At 40.2% G+C, this 25,067-nt stretch overlaps 1 protein-coding gene across 2 annotated transcripts in view; it reads left to right on the forward strand.

The window, feature by feature from the left end:
- Nucleotides 1-24,585, forward strand: part of COG6 (component of oligomeric golgi complex 6) — a 130,964-nt gene extending 106,379 nt beyond the window's left edge. Inside the window, exons 19-20 of one of the 2 annotated variants that reach the window (XM_049647427.1) lie at nucleotides 23,334-23,402; nucleotides 24,277-24,585. In XM_049647427.1, coding sequence (XP_049503384.1) covers nucleotides 23,334-23,355 — 22 coding nt within the window. In that variant the 3' untranslated portion in view covers nucleotides 23,356-23,402; nucleotides 24,277-24,585. The remainder of the gene's footprint in view (nucleotides 1-23,333; nucleotides 23,403-24,276) is intronic. The other variant, XM_049647426.1, reaches the window with a different exon arrangement.
- The last annotated feature ends 482 nt before the right edge of the window (nucleotides 24,586-25,067 follow it).

The following is a 25,067-nucleotide window of genomic DNA, read 5'->3' on the forward strand; positions in this document are numbered from 1 at the left end:
TTTTTTTTTTTTTTTTTTTTTGCGGGGAGGGGGTAGGATGAGAAGCTAAATGACTGGAATAGAACGATTTCATATTTCAGATGCAGTCTGTGATAACTGAATAACCTTCTTATTTTGACTCACAGCTTCACACAATGCAGGCTTTCAGCACATGAAGAGCCACAGCAGAGAGTTTGGGGCCATTTTCTCTCTTTATTCATTTTCTAAGCCCCATCCCTCCCCCCCAGCTCCATTCCCCCATTTCCTCTGTCTGGGTTTGAATGGCTGAAGTGTACCCACAATATGCACTAGACACATTGTTACCTCCCTTTTACCAAAAGCACCTGGCAGGGTCACCAGCCTCCCAAGTACCCCCCTCCCCCCCTTCCCCTCCCGTGGAATCTGGCTTAACTCTTTGAGTGACAAATGTCCAAATATGTTTTGACAATGATTTTAACAAATATTAGAAACAGTCTAACAAACTATTTTAACATACACTTTAAAAACTGGAAAGAAAATGAAGCCCGTTCTATTTTGTTAAGTTTTATCATTTCCCTTCTATTCTTCCTCTCATCTTGTCTCCTTTTCCCTTGGGTTCTTAACATTAAAACGTGAATTCGTTCTTCCCAGCTGAATCGGTAGGAGACGGGATTGTTAACTGCCTTTAAAATGGAGCCTGGAGACATTTTACAGACTTTGTGATCACAAAACAAGCAACCGCACATAGATGGTAAAAGAAAAACCAGTTCCCACTATATAGCAAAGCCTAAGAATAATCAAAATGCTTTGTATTTCTAGAAACCTTGTTCTCCCTCAGAGCCCAGAGTACTGTCAGAGTCTAAGTTTTCAGATTTCTGCTTCCAGCCAAGATGGAGTAACAGGGACGGACGTGCTCAGAAACAAGGACAATGCGTAAAAAACTAGGTTCAAACACTAGACAATGGGACGCTCGGAATCACCTGAATCAGATGCAGATTTCTTTTTTGTTAGAAGGTGGACCTCGGACCATAAGCCAAGAGGTATGATTTCTTACCTGGCGTGGGTGTACAATGTTAGACGTGCTGATTGTGGTAACGGGCGGCCACCTCCACTCTCATCTGGGTCCCTGAGTACTGTGGGCGCAAGGAATACATGACAGACGGGTTTTGGTGAAGACAGCTCACAAACTCTGCTTCATTTTCATCTGACTGAGTCCTATAAAGGAAACTTAGCCTAATGAAAACGAGGGCTAGACCTCTCCTTGAACAGGAGCATGAGCTGACCTTGTCTGGAGCCCTGTGGGAGACAGGAGCCAGAGAAAGAGAGCTGCCTTCTCCCCATCACGGCAGGGCTGGCGATGGCCTTTTCGGGGGCAGCGCCGGGACCATGATGCTTAGGGGGCGAGAGTCCTTCTGCAGCCTGTGGCTTCCTTCCTCCCTTAGATGTACTGACGGATAGGTCAAAGACTACGGTTTTCAATCCTGGTTTAAAAACTAAGTGCAGGTGTGAATGAGCTTCTGGGGGCTGCTAATGTCCCGTTTCTTCATCTAGACGATGATTACCAGTGTGTTTCCTTTGTGACAATTCATCCAGCTCTACGTTGAGGCTTGCGAACTTTTCTCTATGTATATTATAGTTCAAAAAAAAGGTTATAAAAGTAAGCATAGTGGTCCACGTCCATTATGTCTTGTAATTGACTCTGTTTTGATCCAATTACGATTTTATTACAGAAGAATGTGTAGTTAGAGCTTGCGTGCTAATTAAACCTGGTATTTTTAGTGGTAATCCTAGAGGCCTTGCATATTTTCAAATACCTTTAAGAAAGAATTCAGTCTCCTCTTTCCTGCAGGTGGAGACAAAGCTGTATCATTCAATCCTATGCCTTTTGTTAGGAAACCTTTACTTCTCAGACAGAAATAATTGTCCTCATTGACAACAGCATGGTGGCCATTGGACTAGTCAGATGGCATCATTTAGAAATTTATCGATGCTCAGCAACATATAAAAGCCTGGCTTTTACAATTACTGGATGACTATGTTTGTTCGTTTGAGCTTTCCTTTTTCTGCTCTTAATGCTGTAAGTGAACGTAGTATCTTAGTTTAGAATTGTTTTGCTGTCTTCTGAGTTTCGTGTAAAATTCGTGGAGTCAGGACCTATCTTTTTTTGTTTCACAATTGTGGCAGTTGTCAGTGTTACTCATGTGCCCGAGACTGAAAGGGACAATGCTTCCCAGAGCCTTCTGAGACCACACTCCCCAATTCAAACCAACGCTAAGTGATCACATATTCGATATCATGAAATACAGTCCCCAATTTGGCCTCTGACTCCACACCAGCAAATGACCCAGAATCTGTCTCAGTTTGATCCCAGGACATCCGACCACCATTTACCTGTGGACCTGGGTGCCCCTCGAGACGCGAGTAGCCAGACACAATCGTGATTCAATTCTCATATACAAACTCAACTTCTGAGTTTAGGGAGAGGAGTTTTTCATTCCTATCTTTTTGAACTTCTTTGGAGATCCAGGCAACCTCAAGCCATGTGAGGTAATTTTTCATACTGCCCTAGAGGACGTGGAGGCTGGGCTGGAGGTGGTCCCAAACAGCATGCAGCCTGGGGAGCAGAAGCATGGTGGGCGGGGAAGCAAGGTGGGTGCAGTATGGCTCGATTTAGGCCTGGTGCAATCTGGTCCACTCCAGGCAGGGCATGTAACATTCGGAAGGTGGCATGAAGGCTGCCCCTGGAAAAACTGCCATCACCTTCATGGTGAGCCTAGAGCCTGTATTTATGGAACTCCTAGGAGATACCCGTGAGCATCAGTCTCCCGAGGTCAGAGTGCAGCTCACCTGACTTTACCTGCAAAGAGTGGCTCAGATGCAGTGTCTTCAGGCAAGGGTGCTTCTTAGAACGGCCATGAGACATAAGTGTCTGGATCTGGGGGGTAGGCGCTTGGATTACTGGGGAGACTCCCAACAGCAGTTGGAAGAGACCACAGCCACCTGGAAGGAGAAGGTGGCCTCTGGGCACCAGGTCCGAACAGCCAGTATTTACTGGACATGATCCTGTAGCAGGGGGTGTAAATATTGGATACAAAGTGAGTCCGTGGCCTAGAACACAGCAGGCCTCTCACTGAGTGGAAGTTAGTCAAAACTGCAGATAATGAGGGCTTTACCTAAAGCTGTGAGAAAACAATTCATAGAGCAGCTGTCCACGTGCCTACAAAGAGGTTTCCAACCCCTTGTCTCTTAGATTCAAAGCTAAGGAAACCTGTCTGGATGAAGACAATGTTCTTAACAAAGGCCAAGGGACAGGGGAGAACAGTGAGGCTCCTAAAATAGATTCTCCAGGGAAGAAAAAGAGAAACCTCTGCTGGGGCTCCTCCCCTGAGCTGGCTGTTGAAGGTTCGGGAAGCTTCCAGAGCATTTATGCTGGGGAGGTACCCCCAGGGGCACTCTGAGGGCCGAGGAAGTGCCTGAGAAAATGGCTTTGAGAGTGCCATGTCAGTTGTGTGCAGTTCTAGGTGAGCACCGTACTGGACAGAGCACACTGAGCTTGACAAACCGCATGAGCTGGTGAGGCATTGGGAGCAGAGGCCTGCGCTCAGGCCTGCGGCCTTGGTCAGGACCAATTGCAAAACACTTTGTCACGGCCACTGGAGGACCTTTTGGGACCATCTGGTGGCAGCGTAGTTTGCAACAGCACCGAAGGTGACCTCGGGCGTGCATCTGAGTCCCTGCTCCAGTTGTAAGGCTGGAAAGCTGGGAATTGCCTTTGGATTCGAGAAAACACTTGGGAATTTTGGGCTATATCAGGTATATGGTAAGGAGATGGGCAACCAGAGGTTGGGATGGCAGGAAGTAAAGGGGCTGGTTTTCCTGCTATAGAACCACGTGGAAATGTAGTATTTGACTTTGCACCTCCACTGGAAAATGCTACCTTCCCAGACTTAAAATAGTACCTATCTCTATGGTCATTTTCTAATTACTATTCAGAAGTTTCCTTATTTATGCAATCCATATTTTAAATTGTTAAAAGTGTCTACTCCTACTCCTCCGTTAGAAATAAAAAGGATCAGAGAATTGACCCTAATTCAGGGATACCTACCAGTCCTTTTATTTTCAAAATATTCAGTCTTTTAAGTATTTAGGATACTCAGAAGAGATTTCAGCAGGAAGATTACATCTCATGATGCAACATTTTGCTTTTCTCGCTATTAATTTATCTTTTAATTAAATCCTTCAGTTTAGGGAGTGAGGAAGAAAGACCACTCCCAAATCAAATCAGGGAGAGGGTAGGAGCTAAAGTACTTGAGGAGAAAGGATTTTCCACTTTGCTCAGCTTTGGGGAATGAAGGAAATGATATATCAAAGTAGGGACTGACCTCAATGCCCTGAGATATAAATATAACGTGTTGTACACAGTAGGATGATCCCTAGGAGGTGCGGTCAGGATAGAGCCCAGCAGTGCCTCCACTCTGTATATATCCCTGGCTCAGGAAATCCTGCACTCGGACAGCAGGAAACAGAAGAGCACACTGAAATCCTAGGGCTTAGAAGACACTCCTCGCCATTGGAGGAGGGTTAACAGGCTGAGCAAAGGAAGCTATATGCACAGAAGTGAGGAGAGGGGAGGAAATCAGTTACCCAAAACAACCAGGCTCAGAAGCCCGCACTGAAGGGAGAAATTTTCCCCTCCAAGATTACAGGAAGCTGGTCCAGACCTCTGCAACAGCATGAATGGGCAGAGGAAGGAATGTGAAGGCAGATAAAGAGGGTGGCTGGAACACAGGCCCTGCCCGTGTTTTAATTTGTCTGGCATGGAATGGAAGAAGAATGGAAGCCTGGAAAAGGGCATGTGGCTCTGCTGGTGATGGTAGGAGCCTACAGCGTTCACTGTGATGGGTGGCGAGGGGAGGTGGGGAGACCTGGCTGTTAGGACTGGCCAGTTTAGGAAGCGCGTTTCTAGAGCACAACCACCCCACTAGGGTGAATGACCCTGAAACAGGTTTTGCCGGGAGAAACTCATACTCAATCACACTTGCTCTCGTGAGATTCAGCTTTACAGCGATGAAATTTCAGACAAATGTGAACCTGAGAAGCATTTTTAAAAGTGCTCCCAGGTAGAGTCACCCTGAGGTGTCCAGTCTCTTTAGTCCTGCTGATCTGAGGTCTCCGGATTCCCAAGGCAACACTGGATTTTAGCCACAGGAGTCCTATTAATTGACTGCTGGATTTCAAGCAAAACTTTTACTTGTTAAAGGCTCACTCGCTTGATTCCCGTAGTCCCGGTGAGATTCTAGCATGCGTGTGAGTAGGAAGAAGACAGATCAAACCACCTCCTTTTCATAATTCAACAACTATACGTTCCTAAGACACTATCCTATCTGAAATACTAAAAGTGAGCGAGACACAACATTATTAATCACGTTATGAGCCCTAAGAGATGGCTTACTGGAAAGTATTTTGAGAAATTTACACATGGGAAATGGAAGGCACCACAAGTCTGCTGGTTCTCTGCCCATTTTTTTTCAAAGGTAGGAAATGTCCCTTTTTATTGTGAGATTGGTTTACCACGCTATGAACTGCGGTGAGCAGACTGGGTCAGGGGTCAGGGGAGTGGCGCGAACAAAAGGGCGCGGGGTGGTTACTGCACAAAGGGCCAGTTCCAGGCAAGATAGTCAGGTCTGGTTTCGGCACCGTGCTCTCGCATCGCCTGCCAAGAAGACGGGGTTAATTGGGTAGGAAAGTGTAGGAGGAAACTGATGTTAGTGGAACATTTAACTGAATGCTTTAGCATTTGACTGGATTCTGTATCTGGTGGAGTGTGTGTGTCTGTGTTTAATCCTTGCAACAACCGTGTGAAATGAGAATGGGTAGCCGCATTTCGCAGAGGAGGACACAAACTCAGATTAAGTAAACTTGCCTGATGGCATGGCGTCCTGAAAAGGCATAATGAAGTTTAGAACAGACATCTGACACTGACCTCTATGCTTTGCACTTTTAAAATAATTCACTCTTTATTTAGTGAAAAAAAAAAAATATATATATATATATTTATTCCGTTGGATTTTCTTTTAAAAAGTGGCGTTGGCAGACAGCAGACAGCAATGCTTCCTTGTGGAACTTCAGGCACTTTGGACAGAGGTGTGGAGAAAAGATATTACGGAGTGAGATTTTCTCCAAGTGTCATGCTTAAAGCTTTCCCTGGGTGACACCTGCCATCACCGTGCAACAGTCAGCTGTAAGCATAGTGCCCAACTGCCTTCTCTGTCCTCACAAGCCCCCCACCACATGGCACTCGGTATGCGCCCCGGGATAAATCTTTGTATTAGCCTTCCCTGTGCAAGCTCAGGAATGTGGAGCATTCAAAGCAGGAAATTGCACCATCAGCAACATTGTCTTTGAATGCTGACACTTGCTCAGGGTCAGGCCACCCCAGGGGCCATCATCATCATTTGGTGACCTGTGTGGGACCTTGTGCTTCTGGAACTGTTCCAGGTGTGGGAGGAGGTGATGTCTTGGAAAACTCTGCCCAGAGGCCTGGCTTGTAGAAACATGGCCAGATGGTTTTGTCATCTGCCCTTGTCTACTATGCTCTACAATTCTTCATTTGATGGAAATGAACCAAATGGAAACTTGAATTTACTCCTTGGAAAAATGCAGGCAATAATATGCACATATACCGCATAGGGTTGCTGCAGGCGGTTAAATGAGTAAAATACACACAAAGTCCTTAAAATGCTGTCTGACAAACTGGAAGGACCGATCCAGTGTTAGATGTTACTCGTTGTTGTTGTTGTTGTTGTTGTTATTGATATTGTTCTCTTTATTGTGTGCTATTTTCTAAATGACTTCCATTTTTGTAGATTGTTAAAAGATAGAATGACCTGAAGAAAATTCAGCCCTAAAGAGCCACTCATTGAACGATTTTTTTCTCTGCCATTCTTTCCTTTCCTCTTATACCTCATGATTTCCTTTTGTGTTTTCACCAAGATTGTTTGCTTCCATGGGCAGAGATAGTGTTATGCAGGTGATGATTAAAATATCCGCACAGTTAGTTGTTGGTTTTCAAATTTGTTATTTATGAATAGGTAATGACATGTACAGTATACTGTAAAATATTCAAAAGACACAAGAAGATATACAGTGAAAATGTAGTCTCTCCCCCATGACCTTACCATCCAAATTCTCTTTCGCAAGGTGATGCTGGCCCCTGGTTTTAGTGCACGCATCAGAGAATACACACATGCGCACTCCAACCACTCACGCACAACACTGAAAACAAATGACAGTGTCATGTATACCCCGTGTTCTTTCTGTTCCTTCCTTTCTATACTCAGGATGTATTTTGCATAATATTCCTTAGCTGTATATGTAATACTGCCCAATATTTTAAACGATCGAATAGTATTCCACAGCATAGATTTACTCTACTTTACAATCCAGTCTTTTAATGGGTATTTTGATTTTGTTATTACAGGCAATGCTGCAATGATATACTTGTCTTTTATTTTTAATTTTTCATCATTTAAATATTAAATATTTTATCTACCTGGTTTTTGATTTTCCCAATAGGTATGAGACAGGGACCCAACCTTATGTTTTAACCAGATATGATGTGTTGAATAATCTACCTTTCCGCCAATGCTTTGAAGTATACTTTTACCATCTATTCGACTCGTCCACGCGTTTAGGTAGTAAAACACAACATTGGAGAGTATACGCTCTGCAGTCTGTCTGGGTTTGAACCTTAGCTCTTCCACTAATGGTTTGAACTTGAGCAAATCACTTAATCTCTTTGCCTCAATTTCCTCATCCAATGAGTGAGAATAAAAACAATTTCATGGGATTATTGAAAACATAATACAAGGCAAATATTGTACAGGGCTTAGAACATTCCTGGCATGTAATAAACTCTAAATAACAACAGCTATTATTGTTTCTCTACATATTATTATTTCTGGCCTTTTTTTTTCCCCCCTTGTGCTTTCTATTCTTCATGAATCATGAATCTAGTATTCATGAATCTATTGATTGACTTATTAATTAATGTAGCTTTTTTTTTTTAAAGAAATTTTTTTTTTTAACGTTTATTTATTTTTGAGACAGAGAGAGACAGAGCATGAATAGGGGAGGGTCAGAGAGAGGGAGACACAGAATCTGAAACAGGCTCCAGGCTCTGAGCTGTCAGCACAGAGCCTGATGCGGGACTTGAACTCATGGACCGCGAGATCATAACCTGAGCTGAAGTCGGCCACTTAACCGACTGAGCCACCCAGGCGCCCCATTTAATGTAGCTTTTTAATATGTTTTAATATCTGCCAGGTTTTCCTCCTTCTCATTACTTTTCTCCTTCAGAAATTTTTCATGAACTAAGGATTAGCTTGTGTTATTAAAAAATGTTTTTATTTTTGTTGTGAATAAGTGAAATTCACATATATTGACTTCGAGAGAATTGAAATCTTTGTAATATTGACTCTTTCTCTTTAAGATTTGACTGTTCGTCCATATTTAAATTTTTGGTTATGCTCCTCAGTAGCATTTTAAGGAATAGGCTTATTTGTAGTTACTTTTTGTTAATATATCACCTACCTGGTTGTGGTTTGTATATATGAAGACTATTATTTTTTCACTCAGCTATTTTACTGAATTTTCTTATTATTTATGATATACTTTTAGTTGAATCTTTAAGCGTTCCAGAGGTAACAACAGTTTCCAGAGAAGCAATCATGACAAGTAATAATTTTATTTTATTAAAAAAATTTTTTTTAATGTTAATTTATTTTTGAGAGAGACAGAGACAGAATGCGAGTGGGTTAGGGGCAGAGAGAGAGGGAGACACAGAAGCAGAAGCAGGCTCCAGGCTCTGAGCTGTCAGCATGGAGCCTGACGCGGGGCTCGAACTCACGAGCTGTGAGGTCATGACCTGAGCCGAAGTCGGACGCTCAACCCACTGAGCCACCCAGGCGCCCCATCAAGTAATAATTTTAATAATAATAATTAAAAATAATTTTGCCTCAAATTTTATACCTCTATTATTTTTATTGTCTATCACAGATACTAGTAGCTATGAGACAATATAAACAAAATTTCTGGCAAGAAACATCCTATTTTGCTCCAGATTGTAAAGATAATGCTTTAGCAGAAGGCTGGTATACGTATGTACATATGTACACGCATATGTGCGTATGTACATACATGCGTGCATACACCCTCCGTCTCATTTTCTCTTCCTCTCTGGATCCAGACAAATACTACATCTATATTTAAGTAGGCGTTAAAGATAGGTGTATGTGTGTGTAATTCATGTTATGAGGTACCTCCTTTTAGTATTTAGTATTTAACATTTTTTATCCAGAATAGATATTATATTGTATTAAGGTCTTTGAATATCTATGGAGAGGATAAAATAAATTTTCTCTCTTAACTAATTAATATGATGATCTATGGTAATATAGGAATAGATTTCCTAATATTGAATTATGGAGGAATTACTGGAGGACCCTGTTTACTTTTACTGAATATTTTGCAACAATGTTCATAAGTGAGCATGGGCTGAGGATCTCCTTTTGTGGTATATTACCTTTGTGGGATTTTTATAGTTTAGCTTTGCAAGAAACTTTTATAGTCTACTGCTTATGAAAATATAGTAGATTATATATCTGAAAATACCTTCTCATTAGAGACCCCATAAAAATGTTGAATAAGATAATGGAAACATTTTTAAATTAATTAAGTTTCTATCTCTCTTAGTGTCATTTTTGTAAATTTTTATTTTAATAAACAACTATGCATTACATGTCAGTTTCAAAATTGATTTGCAGAGAGTTGAAGTATTCTCTTATGATTCTGTTGAAGTCTCTATAATAATTTTCTATTACTTTTTATTTTGTGTATTTTTTTATTTTTTTATTTTATTTTTACTTTTTATTTTGTGTATTTCTATACATAAATATGTATATTTATGTATATTTTATTTTGTGTATTTCTATACATCAATATATATATTTATGTATAGAAATACATGTATATTCTATACATATTTTCTGTATTAAATTAGGTAATCTACTCATTTTATTTTATTTTAAAGAAGTAGCTCTGGAATTTATTACCTTAGTCATCTTTCTGTTTTGAAATGATCAATTTCAATTTTTCTACTTACCAAATCTGATTGTTTTACTTTTGCCATATACTTTCTAGCTCCTTGAGATAATTTTTTTTTAACATTTTACTGTGAAAAATTTTAAACAAAACAAAGTTGAAATCGTTTTATGGGGAACACATGGATTTATTCATTTTGTAGATTCTACCAATAACATTTTACTATGTTCATTTGATAATATAATACTATATTTATCTGTCAATCTGTCCAGCTATCTATCTTACTTTGTTGACTCACTTCAAAGTAAATCGCAGGGATCAATTCACTTCCTTTATTTCACATACATATATAAAATAGTTAAATATTTGCTACAATTTTTCTTTTTGGTATAGATTTACATACAACGAAATGCAAAAATCTTAAGTGTACATTTGCTGGGGTTAGACAAATGTATGCAAATGTGTGACTGAAACCTATCAAGTTATAGAACATTAACATAGCCCCAGAATTTCCTCTCCTACCTCTCCACGTTAATCCCCATCTTCCACCCCTTCCAGAGACAAATGCTATTCTGATTTTTTTTTTTTTTTACAGCATAGACTAGTTTTGCCTATTTTAGAACTTGATACAAATGTGATCATAGGGTATACATGCTTTTGTATATGGTTTCTTTTACTCAGCATGTCTTTGAGATTTATCTGTATCAGCTCACGTGTCAGTAGTTTTCCCCTTGCTATTGATTAGTAGTACCCCATTGTATAAATATCCCATTTTCACCAGACACCTGAGCTTTTCCTGGTGGGGGGCTGTTGTGAATAAAGCTACCCTGAAAATTGTAGTCTAAGTCTTTCTGTGGATGTAAGTTCTCTTTTTTCCTAAGTCAATACTTAGGAATGGGATTCTTGGGTCATAACGTAGGCACTTGCTTAGTAGTACAAGACAGTGTCAGAAATTCTTCCAAAGTAGATTTACCAAATTCTCACCAATAAAATATGAAAAGTTCAGTTCTACATCCTTCCTTACTAACATTTGCTGTGGTCAGTGTTTTTAATTTTGGTTATTCTGGTAGGAAGTAATGTTACCTCATTTTGTTTTAATTTGCACCCCCTGATGACTAATAATGTTGAGGACTTTTCGTTTACTTCCTGATCGTTTATGTATCTTTCATGGTAAGCGTATGTTCAAGTCTTTTATCCGCTGTTACCTTCTCTCAGCAATTTTTTTTTTTTTTGTAGTTTTTGTTGTAGAGGCCTTGCTTGCCTTCTGTAAATTTGTTCCTAAGTATTTTATGCAGTTTTCCATTGGTGTTATTATAAATGGAATTTTATCTTACCTTATTTTCTGATTAAAAGTAATTTTTAATCTTGTCGCTTTAGACTTAGTTTTATAGATTTCTAAGCATTTTCTGTGCAAACAATGCCACCTGAAAATACAGTTAATTTTTCTTCTTCCTTTCTGGTGTTATGTCTTTGTCTGCCTGTTGTACTGTAAACATTTAGGACCACTAGTACAAAATTGAATCAAAATGGTGAGAGTGGAGATCCTTGCCTTGTTCTCAATATTATGGGAAAAAATGTTTTGAAATTTCCTACTAGGTGTGACGTTAGCTGTGGGTTTTTGATGAATATCCTTTATCAGACTGAGCAATTAAGGAAGTTAACTTCTTCAGGTCTTAGTTTGCTAAGAGCCATTTTGTTTATTGGTTTAATCTTGCATGGGTGTTGAATTTTGTCCAGTGAATTTTGCACTTTTATTTTGTTTTTTAAATGTTTATTTATTTATTTTTGAGAAAGAGAGAGAGCACATGCACAAGTGTATGTGCCCTTGTGAGCAGAGCCCAAACTGGGGCTCAGTCTCACAAACTGAACTGCCAGAACATGACCTGAGCCGAAACCAACCTGGACACTTAACTGACTGAGCCACCCAGGCACCCCTGCACTTTCAAATGAGCTCACATGGGTTGATTTTTAAATCTTAAGCCAATTTTACAATCCTGAGATAAATTCTACTTTGGTTCTGATGTATATATTATAAAACGCCATTCACTAATATTTTATTAAATGTTTTTGCATCTATGTTTATGAGAGTTGTTAAATTATTATTTTAAAATTTTTCCTATTTTACCTATGAGTAAGTAATAGGTTTTCTGTCTTTATTTTCTAAATATTCTGCGATTCACATTTTGACTTTCCCTTTCTAACTGGCAAGTGGCAGAGATTTTTCCATTGTTTAGTGTTTGTATTAACTTCTAGATTTATTTCTTGTATTCAGAGAATGTTCTCTGTATTATTTCTACATGTTGAAACTAATAGATTTTCTCATTGTTGCCTAATACATAGCATTGTAATAAGTATTGCCTGGACACTTAAAATGAAGGTTTTGCCTGAGAGGCTTCCTGGAATGTAAGATTTACTGTGGAAAAACTAAGGTCACCCTGAATAAACTAGGACTAGGCTCCTCTTTCTAAGGATTAAATTCATAGGTCACTGTCTTTCATTGAGGACTTCATAGACCTTGCTGACTGTCCTTAAGCAGTGAATACAGTAACAAAATCATCTGAGGGCAGCATGAGTTTTTTCCCTCTACTATAGGTGACTGGATATTTTATTTCTGAAATCAATAATTTTACTAGGCTGTCTCAACATGGATTCTTCTACATCAGTTTTTCATGGGGCATATATCACCTTAATTTGTGGAATCAAATCTTCACTTAATTCTGGAAAGTTAAAAAAATTTTATATCAATAAACATTTTCCATTTCTATTAAGTTTTCCCTTCTTTAGGAACCTTAGTCCTTCTCTGAGCTCTCACATTTCTGCTCTGTGCTCTTGGTTTAGAGAAGTGGTTGCTTCTTGAAGATTTAAAAATTTCGCAGCAATGTATTTAGTTGAAATTCTCATTTGTTAAATGTAAGTGCTTTCTGTACACGTTAAATTTCTATTTAATCCCTTAACCCCTTTATGGTATATTTGAAGAAGATAAATTCTTTCTGGACCAGCTATTTGTAATAAGTTTATGTGAAAGAAAATCAGTGCCATGTTTCAGGCTAGTAGGAATTCTTAATATCTGGGGTTGGGTGTGTTTGTGAATGAGTTACTAAAATCTTATATCTCTCTATCAACTGAACTCAGGATCTGCTTCCTAGTCTCACTGACAGACTGTTTCTTGCAAAGTGGCTTGTCTCTGTGATTCCTCATTCCGTGTTAACTTCCAAGCTTCCTGAAGCTGCCAAGAGTATCTATGCTTCTTGTTTCAAACAAGAGATGGTTGGTTTTGACCCTCTAAGGGACAAACCCCAGAGAACACTACTCTGTTGATTCTCTGACATCTGCAGCTATGAGCATTTCTTCTTGGTATCTTTATCTTTACTGCTGTTGTCAGCTTTTCTTATGTACTATATTCATGATTAGATATACTTCCTGGTTTGCCATCGACGGAGCTTGCATTTTTGTTTCTTCTCCTTGTTGTTTTACTCTGCTGTTTTTGTACAACTCCAATGGTATTTTAAATGATCTATTTTGAAAAGACCAGTGCATTAACAGTAATACTTTTAAAAATTCTTTCTTCATCTCTTAGATATCTCTGCAACAAAAAATGGAGAAATTTTTGTTGTTGCTAAGTGGTTAAACTGATGAGTGCAGAGAGGCAGCTGGGATCACTAAAATTTTAGGTAAAACATCTTGAAGAATCAATTTTCATGGAGGAGTGGTAGGAAAAAAGAGACAAGAGATGGTCTTACCCCACAGCTGACAGTTAGTGAGTACATGCAGGTACAGATGAAACACATATTTACAGATCACATCGGATCCGATGGGGCAAGTATTTGTTCTGATTGTTGAGTTTTGTACTCTACCATTTTGTTACACATTTTGAACATTAACCTTCCTTCTACCTAACACAAAGCAGAGATTTGTTAATTGTCTGAATACTTCAGTCAACATGAATAGCCAACTTGGAAGAGTTCTGAGTTTTTCCACACTGACTAAATTAACCAGGTAATTGCCATATATCCGAAGTATTGCCTGATGCTGACACTAACTTTTCTATTTATTCTTCTTGTTTCTTTTTGACTTTACAGACAAATTAACGCTGTGGTGGCTTCACTTCTTATCCAAATATTTTATTTATGAATAGGACCCTCTGATTCATATTTTCTATATTAATGCCAAAGCAATGTTTATATACTAATAGTAAACTGGACTGTTTATGCAGTATAGCCAGCCTGGCTTGTCATCGTTTCAGGGGAGCCCTTTTCTCAAGACATGAAAGGTCTAGTGTTAGAGATCAATAAACCCTTTCAGAATCCATCAACAGTAGCCAAAAACCCTTTCTGTTCAGCCAAATCTACTAGGTTGGGTCCTTTTCTCCATCAAGGATTAAGGAAACAAACACGAAAACAAAAACATTCTATTGACTCACACTCCTGAACTGTGTTGAGCCGATTTATGTCGGGGGCAGTAGAGTTGTAACTGCCTTCAAATTAATCTTATCTTCCTCCAACCTTCAAATGAAATGTTTCCACCCTACCTTCCATCCTGCAAGACTTGCTTCATTCACACCTTATCTGGTGATATTCCGCAGTGCAATTAATACTGCTCTAATAATTTAATGAACTTTTACCAGGTGCCAGGAGTTGTGTTTTCCATGCCTTACTTCATTTAATCCTCCGAACAACTCTATCACGATGGGACCGTTATTAACCCAATTTACGGAAGTTTAATTTCCAGTGTAAAGGAAATTGAAGATGAGAGAGGATAAGCACATTATACAAGATCATATAGCTAGTTACCAGTGCCAAGAGTCTAACCTGGCCCATCTGCTACTACCAAGCAATAGTGACCCTCTGTGCACACTTCTACTTTGGGCTTCTGTTATTTATATCCTGCCTTCTTAACCCAATGGTTTCCAATTGTAGCTGCACATTAGAATCATCCATTGAGCTTTGAAAACAATATTAACTTCCAGAGATACTAAATTGATTTGGATGAGGCTCAAACTGGTATTTTTAAAAAACTCTAAGAGTTGACAACCAAAGCCTTAGTCATACATTATTTTTAATGAAAGGGTCTGGGCATCTAACATGCACATGTAGCCTAACATATATATATTAGGATCCTAATAAGTGCATCTTTAAGTGAATTAGAAGACTATAGATCGTTATTTGATTTATTTAGTAGAGTTTATATAACAGGAAAAAAAGAATACACACACAGATCCAGACAGGATGCATGCTTAGAAAAGGCCTGAAGGACTGAAGCTATCGCCCTACACTGATATCAAGGCTCAGGGGCTGCAAATCAGTAAAGGTCTCCCATGACAAAGTCTGTAAAGACTGGGAAAGGTAGCTGGTTTTGCAAATGCCTAATTTTCAACAAAAGCTCACAGGCATGCTAAGAAACAGGGAGACATGACCCATTCAAAAGGACACAATTTCCAAAAGCAGTTTTTTGAGAAGTACATGGTTCAGACTTAACAGCTATCTTAAGTATGTTCAAGGAACTGAAGGAAATTAGGAAAACAATATATAAATGAAGTGAGAATATCGACAAAAAGATAGACATTATTAAAAAAAAACAGATTCTGGAGCTGAAAAATAAAATAACTGAATTGGAAAATTCACTAGGCTGGTACAAAGACAAACAGGCATAAGTATGAGTCATCAAATGTGAAGAAGACAAGTCATTTGAAATAATCAAATCTCAGGAGTAAGGGGAAAAAGAATGAAGAAAAGTGAACAGAGCCCAAAGGACTTACAGAATACCATCAGAAAGATGAATATATACATATAGGAACCACAGAAGGAGAGAGAGAGAGAGAGAGAGAATGAGAGAGAAAGGGACAAAGAGATTATTTTAAAAATCAGTGGCTGAAAACTTCTCAAGTTAGAGAAAAGACATAGATATACTAATCCAAGAATCTCAGTGAAATTCACGGAGGATAAACCCAAAGAGACCCAAATGGAGACATAATCAAACTGTCAAAAGCCAGAGACAGAGAGAGTCTTGAAAGCAGTAAGAGAAAAATGACTCATCATGGAGACCAATTAGACCTAATAGAAATGTACAGAACATTCCACCCAATGACAACAGAATGCGCATATTTTTTTTCAATTGCACAAGGATTATTTTCCAAGATAGACAATATTGTGGACTACAAAATAACTCAAGAAATGTAAAAGATTGAAATCATACCAAGTATCTTTTCTTTTCTTTCTTTTTTTTTTATTTGGGGGGGGAAGAAGGGCAGAGAGAGAGAGAGAGAGAAAGAGGGAGAGAATCCCAAGCAGGCTCCACTCTCAGCACAGAGCCCCACATGAGGCTCAATCCCATAACCCTGGGATCGTGACCTGAGCCAAAATCACAAGTCAGACGCTCAATGGACTGAGCTACCCAGGCGCCGTATCTTTTCTGATCATGATAGAATGAAACTAGAAATCAACAGCAGAAGAAAAACTAAAAAATTCATCAACATACGGAAATCAAACAACACACCTTTAAACAATAAATGGGTCAAAGAAGAAATTACAAAGGGGATAAGAAAATATCTTGAGACAAATAAAAATGCAAAACAGGATACCAAAAGTTATGGGCTGCAGCAAAAGCAACTCTAAAGGGAAAATCTGTAGCTGTAAATACATTAAAGAAGAAGAAAGTCTCAAGTCAGGAACCTAACTTTATACCTTAAGGAACTAGAAAAAGAAGAGTAAACTAATTCCAAAGCTCATAGAAAGAAGGAAGTCGTAGAAATTAAAGCAGAGACAAATAAAACAGCAGGGAAACAGAAGAGAAAAATCAATGAAACCAAGAGTTAGTTCTTTGAAAAGATTGACAAAAATGGCAGTCTTTTTGCTAGACTGCCTAAGAGAAAAATAGAGAAGGCTTAAATAATTAAAGTCAGAAATGAAAGGGGATATTACTATAGAGTTTAGAAAAGTAAAAAGAATTACAAATATTATGAACAACTGTATGCCAACAAATTGAATAACCTTTATGAAATTGAAAATTCCTAGAAAAATACAATCTACCGAGACTGAATTGTGAAGAAACAGAAATTTTGAGTAGACCTAAACTGGTAAGTAGATTGAATCGGTAATCAAAAACCTCACCTAAATGAAAACCCTAGGACCAGATGGCTTCACTAATGAGTTCTACCAAATATTTCAGGAATGAATACCAGTCCTTCGCAAACTCTTTAAAATAATTGGAGAGGAGGGAACGATTCCTATTTCATTTTCTGACGCCATCGTTATCTTGATATCAAAGCAAGATAAAGACGTAAAACCGTAAAGAAAGAGAAGAGTCCACAAAAAGTTGTTAGAACTAATAAACAAATTTATCAAAGTTTCTGGATGCAAAATGAAAATGTGATAATCAGTTGCATTTGTATATACTAACAATGAATAATCTGAGTAAGAAATTTAAGAAATACAATTCCATTTAAAATAGCATCAAAAAGAATAAATTACTTGAGAATAAGCTTAGCCAAAAGAGGCAAAAGACTTGTACACTGAAAACTACAAAACATTGCTGAAAGAAATTAGAGACATCACTAAATGGAAAGGCATCCTGTGTTCATGGATTGGAAGGCAATATTGTTAAGATATTATTACGACCCTAAGCAATCTCCAATCCCTACCAAAATCCCCAGGATGCTTTTTGCAAATATAGAAAAATCTATTCTAGAATTCATATGAAATCTCAAGGGACCCCCAAATAGTCAAACAATCTTGAAAAAGAACAAAGTTGGAGGTGTCACACTTCCTGATTTCAAAATTTACTATAATGCTACAGCAATAAAAATAGCATAAAACTGTCATAATGATAGACAAATGGACCGATGGAATAGAATAGAGAGCCCAGAAGTAAATCCTGACATGTAGGGTCCAATGATTTTCAACAAGGATGAAAAAGTCATTCAATAGCGAAAAGACAGTGTTTTCAACAAGTGGTGTTGGGAAAACTGTATACCTACACCTACAAATGAATGAAGTTAGACACTTACTTTATACCATACATAAAAATTAACTGCAAATGGGTTTAAATGCAAGACCTAAAAGCATAAAACTCATAGAAAACATGGAAGAAAAGCTTTGTGTCTTTGGATTTGGCAAGGATTTCTTGGATATCATGCCAAAAACTGGACAGCAAAATAAAAAAATAAGTTGGACTTCTTAGAATTAAAATTTTGTGCACCAGAAGACACCAGGGAACCCACAGAATGGGAGAAAATATTTGCAAATCGTGTCTGATAAATGATTATTATCCAGGATACATAAAAATTTTCACAACTCAACAACAAAACAATTGAAAACTGCACCTCGGGCTTAAATGGATATCACCCCAAAGAAGACATGAAAATGGCCAATAGGCACACAAAAACATAGTCAACATCACTAATTATTAGGTAAATGCAAATCAAAATCGCAATGAAATACAATTTCATACCCATTAGATTGGCCATTCCTCAGAAAACAGAAGGTAAGTGCTGGTAAACTTGTTGAGCAGGTGGAACCCTTGTGCATTGCTGGTGGAAGGGGATAAGGTGGATCTGTTGGGAAAATTATGGTGATTCTTTGAAAAACTAAACATAGAATTACCATGTGGTCGGATAATTCCACCTAGTATATATGCAAAAGAAAGAAAATCTGTACAATCAGGTGATTATGTAAATAGCCAAAGGGGAAGCCACCCAGAGATCAACGAAATGTGATCTCCACATACGACAAAATATTATTCAGCCTTAAAGAGGAAAAAAAAAATTCTAACACATGCTACAACATGGAAGAATCTTGAAGGCATTACGCCTAGTGAAAGAAGCCAGTCACAGAAGGACAAATACGGGATTCCACTTATAGGTTGGCCCTGGAGCGGTCGACCCCAGAGAAACAGAAACTACTTTGCTGGTTGAAGGGAGGGCGAATGGGAAAGTTACTGTTTCATGGGTAGAGAGTTTCAGTTGGAGAAGCTGAAAAGTTACAGAGATGGATGGTGACTGATGGTTGCCCCAGAATGTGAATGTACTCAACGCCACAGAAATGTACGCTTGGAAACGGCCAAAATGTCACATTTTAATGTTATGTGTAGTTTACCATAAAAAATAAAATTGCCCCCAGAAAGAGTCAAATCTAAAAAAAGAAAAATATTCACTAAGCTAGATGATCCATCAGCTTTCTTTTTTTTTTTTCCTGGAAACCTCACTCCTGGTGGCCTCTGCCTTCTGTAATGTGGATTCATTGATCCCCAGGGACCCAGTGGTCATCCAAGGATTTCCCTTCCCAGCTCTATTGTTGGAGCCACTGCTTCCCTAATCTATGTCTTGATTTATTTCCTTGTTTTGGTGGACACTATTCTCTGTGAAAGGATGCATGGGTATTAAATCTTCTGAGTCCTTACGTGTTCTGGGCTGTCTTTATTTTGCGCTTTGCTGAATTGCAATTCAGTTTTCCTCCACATACTCACGGCGTTTTCCATCTGCTTCTCGCATCCAAGTTAGTGCTTTGTCGCTGCTCCACGGCACCTTTGTTATTACACCTCAGTCGCTATTGTTGATCCCTATGTTTTAGGTTTTATCAAATCTGATTTCCAGCCTAAAGATGGTCTCCCTCTACATGTTTTTGTAAAATCAACAAGATGATTGGTAAATATCATTCACCGATGTTTGCCTACTGGTTTCCTTGCTGTGCTCAGGAAATTGTTGCAACTCCAGAGCTATAACCTGACTGTACAAAAGGGGTGTAGGAGATCGTCAGTAGTCCTAAGTCCCTCCTGATATTTTGTTTCATTTCCAAATAGCTTTAGGGTTGGGTTAGCTATTTATTTTCTCTAAAAATATAAAAGTGCGTCCCCCGAAAAACAAAATGTCAACTAAATAAAAACCCCTATTTGAAAACTTAAATCATTAGCTATCGCGTGTTACCTTCATATTTTCATTTTAGACTGTGTTATTAGCCAAAAACCAGTCATCGCAGAGACTGGCTCTTCCTGCTTGATACAGTGTGACACTGTGAGTTAAGAAAACATATTTTAAATCTCGTTTCACTTTTTTGTTTTGTTTTGTTTACTTTGTGCCTTTGTATGTGTTCCCATCTAAGTGTTTTCAATTTTTAAATAAATATTTAAGACTCAGATCTATATTTGGATGCATGCATAATCAACATCACCTTCAGTTAAACCTTCTGCATTTTGCCACAAATGGGAGAAATTGACCTTGATATTTTCCAGGAGGACAAATTCATAAATATGAGAACCGAAAAGAAAATCCTGCGCCAAGATAGCAAATGACTCATTGCAGCTTCTGTAGTGAAATGAAGACAGTTCGCAAGGCCGGCACATTTATGAAAAGTACAATAAATTATATAATACCACAAATAAGCACAGATAATAGGAGCCTGTGCCTTTTCCTTGATGCTGGAAATTTTTGTGTATCTAAGCCTTCATGTGCTTTACCTTCAGTGGGTTTTGTTCACAAAAACCAAATATTCTAGAGAGACCCCCAGGGTGAATCTGTCACTTAAAATCCTACTTTTGCTTTGCTACAGATGCTTTGTGTGGGAAGGAATAAAACCATCCTTCGTTTTTGTTTTGTGTTTTTCCTGTAAAGAGAGAGAGAAAACATTGATGAAGGAAATTTATAAATAACACCTTTAAAAATGGCCACCGTGTGACCTTCTTGACTCAGTTAACCTTTTTAACAGAGTAGCTAGCCTTTAGACCAGTAGGTTGGTTGGAGTTTTGCCATGCCTTAATTCTTTTTTTTTTTTTGAGAGAGAGACAGAGAGACAGACAGAGCATGAGTTGAGGGGGTAGGGGCAGAGGGAGAGGGAGACACAGAATCGGAAGCAGGCTCCAGGCTCTGAGCTGTCAGCACAGAGCCCAGTGCGGGGCTTGAACTCATGAACCGGGAGATCGTGACCTGAGCCGAAGTCAGACGCTTAACTAGACTGAGCCACCCAGATGCCCCCATGCCTTAATTCTTTCTAACTCATCCTTTGACAAGGGTAGAAAGGATACACGGTTAAGCAAAAGAAGGAGGAAGTGAAAGAAAGAATTAGATAGCATGTAAATAGAGACCTGAGGTGTGGTGTCTACACATCCGGGACTTTCCCCGGGAGGGTGTATGGCCGCACCCGGCCTTCTCAGAGACCAGCCAACTCTGTGTGCTCAGCTCTTCCCCCCATCTTCCCTGCAGCCACCCTGGCAGATCCCGTGTGTTTCCGCCCAAGCAGACCTGCCTCTACCGCTCGCTCATCCCCAGATTTCCACACGCTCCTGCTCCCCCCTCCTGAGGACTTAGTGGAGGGCGGGCCCAATGCCTTTGCTGCCCTGGTATCTCCTCCCCAAGACAGGTCCTTTTAAAACAGGCTTAGTGCAGGAAGGGAGGGTATGCGTGGTAAGCACAGTACCAGGGCTGGTGTCCACTGTCCTGTCCTAGCCTTCCAAACAACTGTCTGAGGCGGGCAGTATTATGTGTCGAGGAGGTTGGAGAATTCCGTCCAGGTCACTTTAATGCCCCTGGCCCCCCCCCCCCCCCCCCCCCACCACCCCGGCCCAAGTGACAGGGTCTTACAGCGTTCCAAGGCCAGTGGTTTCTGGCTCCCGACAGGAAGCCTGCCGAGCGTTCCATTGCCTCTGCTTCCTACCCAGCCCCTCCTGCCACCCAGAGGAAGGATGTCTTGTGCCTTTTGTTCTTTGAGAAGTTGCAGATGATAACCTCTGGGGAGCCCCCGCGGGCCTTGCCGCTCTCCGTCTGTGACAGAAGAGAGCATTTCCTTCCACCAGACTCTAGGTATGTGTCTTGGCCCTGATGCTCGCACCTCTCATCGTCCCACCCCCAGTGGCCGATGACTTTGGGGCTTGTAAGCTGGTTGGATAAGAGTTCCAAAAAAATCAGGATTGGAATCCTCTCTCCATTAAAACGGAAATGGCGATTTGGTGAAATGAAGATCAACCAGCAAAACACACTAGTGATGGCTATGAGACCCCAGTAGGCATGCATTTCTACTCTTCGAGAAATCTCAGGTTGCTGAATGTAGCCTGGTGGACGTTTGTATGACAGAACTGATTATGCAGTCACGAGTCACAGCGTGAAACCAGTCCGTGTGTCTGTCCATTCCCCGCCTACCCCACCCCTAGCCACCAGAGGAATTTTGCTATGAAAGTTTTGCGTTCATGTACCAAAACGGCCTCCTCGAGGGAGAGAGGCGATTCCCCACTCCGGCGCTGATCTTCTGTGTGGCTTCCTTTAACGATCCCAGAGAACATGGCTCTGATGTGCCAGCTGTACCTGGGCAGAAGCAGCAAAGACAGTGTCTTAGTCTGTTCTGGCGAAGGTAACAGGAGTACCACAGACTGGGTGGCTAAACAACAGAGATTTGTTTTCACCGTTCTAGATGCTAGAAGTCCAAGATGAAGGTGCGGGCAGATTCAGTTCCTGGGGAGAGCTCTCTTCCTTGTTATGCCCTAACATGGCGGAGAGGGAGAGGGGAAACTGTCTTGTGTCTCTTTTTATAAGCACATTAATCCCATTATGGGATTCCATCCTCATGACCTAATTACCTCCCCAGAGTCCCACCTCCACATCCTATCACAATGGGGACTAGGATTTCAACCTGGATAAGACACCAACATTCAGCCATCGCAGGTGGGGTGCACTGAAAGAGGCTCCTGAGGGCGAGGCTGTGATGGATGGTGGCGGTCACAGCAGTGGCCCTCAGAGACTCAGTGGGAAACAGCTCCACAGTGGAGATCAGAGGCGAGGATGAGAAGCTTCAGCAATGCAGCTTTAGGGAATTGAGGCACGGGCAACAGGTGGTCCTAAAGAAGGCTTGGATGGGACAGGAGACACAACTGTGGTTCATCCCACAGAGGAGCCCAAATGAACATTGGTGAGAACAAATTTTGGGGATTCCCCATCGATAAGTAGAGGACCGTGGAGGTCCTACAATCACAGGTGTCAACATGAACCAGCAAAATAAAGATTTATGTATTTATTTGTATATTTATTTAGTTAGTTTTACATTTTTCATGTCTATTTATTTTTAAGAGAGAGAGAGAGAGAGCGCCAGTGGAGAAGGGCAGAGAGAGCCGGGGAGAGAAAGAATCCTAAGCAGGCTCCACTCTGTCAGCTCAGAGTCTGACACGGGGCTCGATCTCATAAACCCTGAGATCTTCCTTAGGGCCCCCCTTAGTTTTTGCTCATACAAACTTTTCACCTAGAGTCTGCTCCTAACATAGACCTATTTGAGAAAGGGTAATTTCAATGTTGTTTCCTCAAGGGACAAGCTCCAGGGGCTGTAAACACCCTATAGGATCTTTGGGCTGAACTTGCTCTCCTACCGTACAAGGTAAGTGGGGTTCAAGTTGCAAATGTACTTCATTCATCTCCAGTTGATTTATGTGCCTAGTATCATAGTGGGTTAGACATGGAGGGCCTGGGTGACACAGTTGGTTAAGTATCTAACTCTTGATCTCCACTCAGGTCACCATCTCACAGTTTGTGAGTTCAAGCTCCGCATCAGGCTCTGTGCTGATAGCGCGGAGCCTGCTTGGGATTCTGTCTTTCCTTCTCTCTGCCCCTCCCTGCTTGTTCTCTCTGTCTCTGTCTCTCTCTAATAAGTAAAAAACTTAAAAACAAAAACAAAAACAAAAACAAAAACCAGACATGTTCCCCAATGTCAAAGACTTAGTAATTGGGTCCGTCCAAGAAAACCTAGGCGTGGATGAGAACTCACAATGATATGTTACAAGAGCTGACCCTTCTTCCCTTGTCCGTTTGAGGCTGACATTTCTTTAACACTTTAAATATAGTGGAGCCTCTGTAATATTCTCTCCTTTTGGTTCTTTTCTCCTGTCTCTTTACTTTCTTCCCCCGAATGCCAGATAGAAACATTAATCTTTCATAGTTAGTGGATAATTTCATACTCGTTTTTGGAACTCTCTTATTTTGCCTCCAGAGCTTACTCTCTGGTTACATAATCTTGTACCTCCGTTTCTTTATACATAAAATAAGAATAATAATAAGCGCTTCCTCATAAATTTTTTTGTGAACATTAAATGGAAAAAAAAAATCAATGTGAAGAACTCAGCCCAGTGCTTGAAACTTGTTAAATAGTCAATAAATCATAGCTACGGTTTGCGTATCAGAATTATTATTACCTGCTATCACCGCCCCTTTATTTGGCCACCGAGGAGATAAGGGCCATTTGCTCTCATTTCCAGAGTTCCGAGCAGTGTGCGTCATTCGTCAAGTATGTAACCTGGAGCAGCTGCTGAGGTGGTGGCACCATCGGTGTGGGTCACTTCCTTTCTAACTGATGACTGCCTGACTCAGACTCATGAGGGAAGGGAGGACAGAGCAGCCATTTCCATGGAACCAACGCTCCCGGAAGCTGACCACAGCTTTGGTGATGGCTCCAAGGGGCCAGTCTTCATCACAGGTATGTCTCGTGAGGATGCCACGGCCAGAAGAATTTTATTTTAACAACTGTCATATTACATATGAAACTAAATGTGCATTGCTCTTTGGCATTTTCTTATTTTTTTTTTTTAACTGTTTATTTTATTTTGAGAGAGCGAGCCCGTGCAGGCGGGTAGGGGCAGAGGGAGAGAGAGAGAGAATCCCAAGCAGGCTCTGCACTGTCAGAGCCCAGAGACCAATGCCGGGCTCGACCTCATGAACCGTGAGATCGTGTCCTGAGCCAAAATCAAGAGTCAGCCGCTTAAGCGACTGAACCACCCCGGTGCCCAGCTCTTTGGCATTTTCAAAGAAACTTAACAGATCATTACTTACCATATTTTACAGATGAGGCAAGTGAGACTCCAAGAAGTGGTTTACTCCCCCCAGAATTAAAGCTGAAGTAAAATACAGATGTTTTGAAATCTATACTAGAAAACTCTACCTGTGATACTGTGACCTTTCCCTTAAAATTAGGTCCCACTGGACAGCACTCCCTTCTCACAGCTATTTCTTTCCCCCTTATGTATTTTCTCTCTTCCTTTTGGGCAGAGTC

Source organism: Panthera uncia, assembly GCF_023721935.1.
Source record: "Panthera uncia isolate 11264 chromosome A1 unlocalized genomic scaffold, Puncia_PCG_1.0 HiC_scaffold_16, whole genome shotgun sequence".
Lineage (NCBI taxonomy): Eukaryota > Metazoa > Chordata > Mammalia > Carnivora > Felidae > Panthera > Panthera uncia.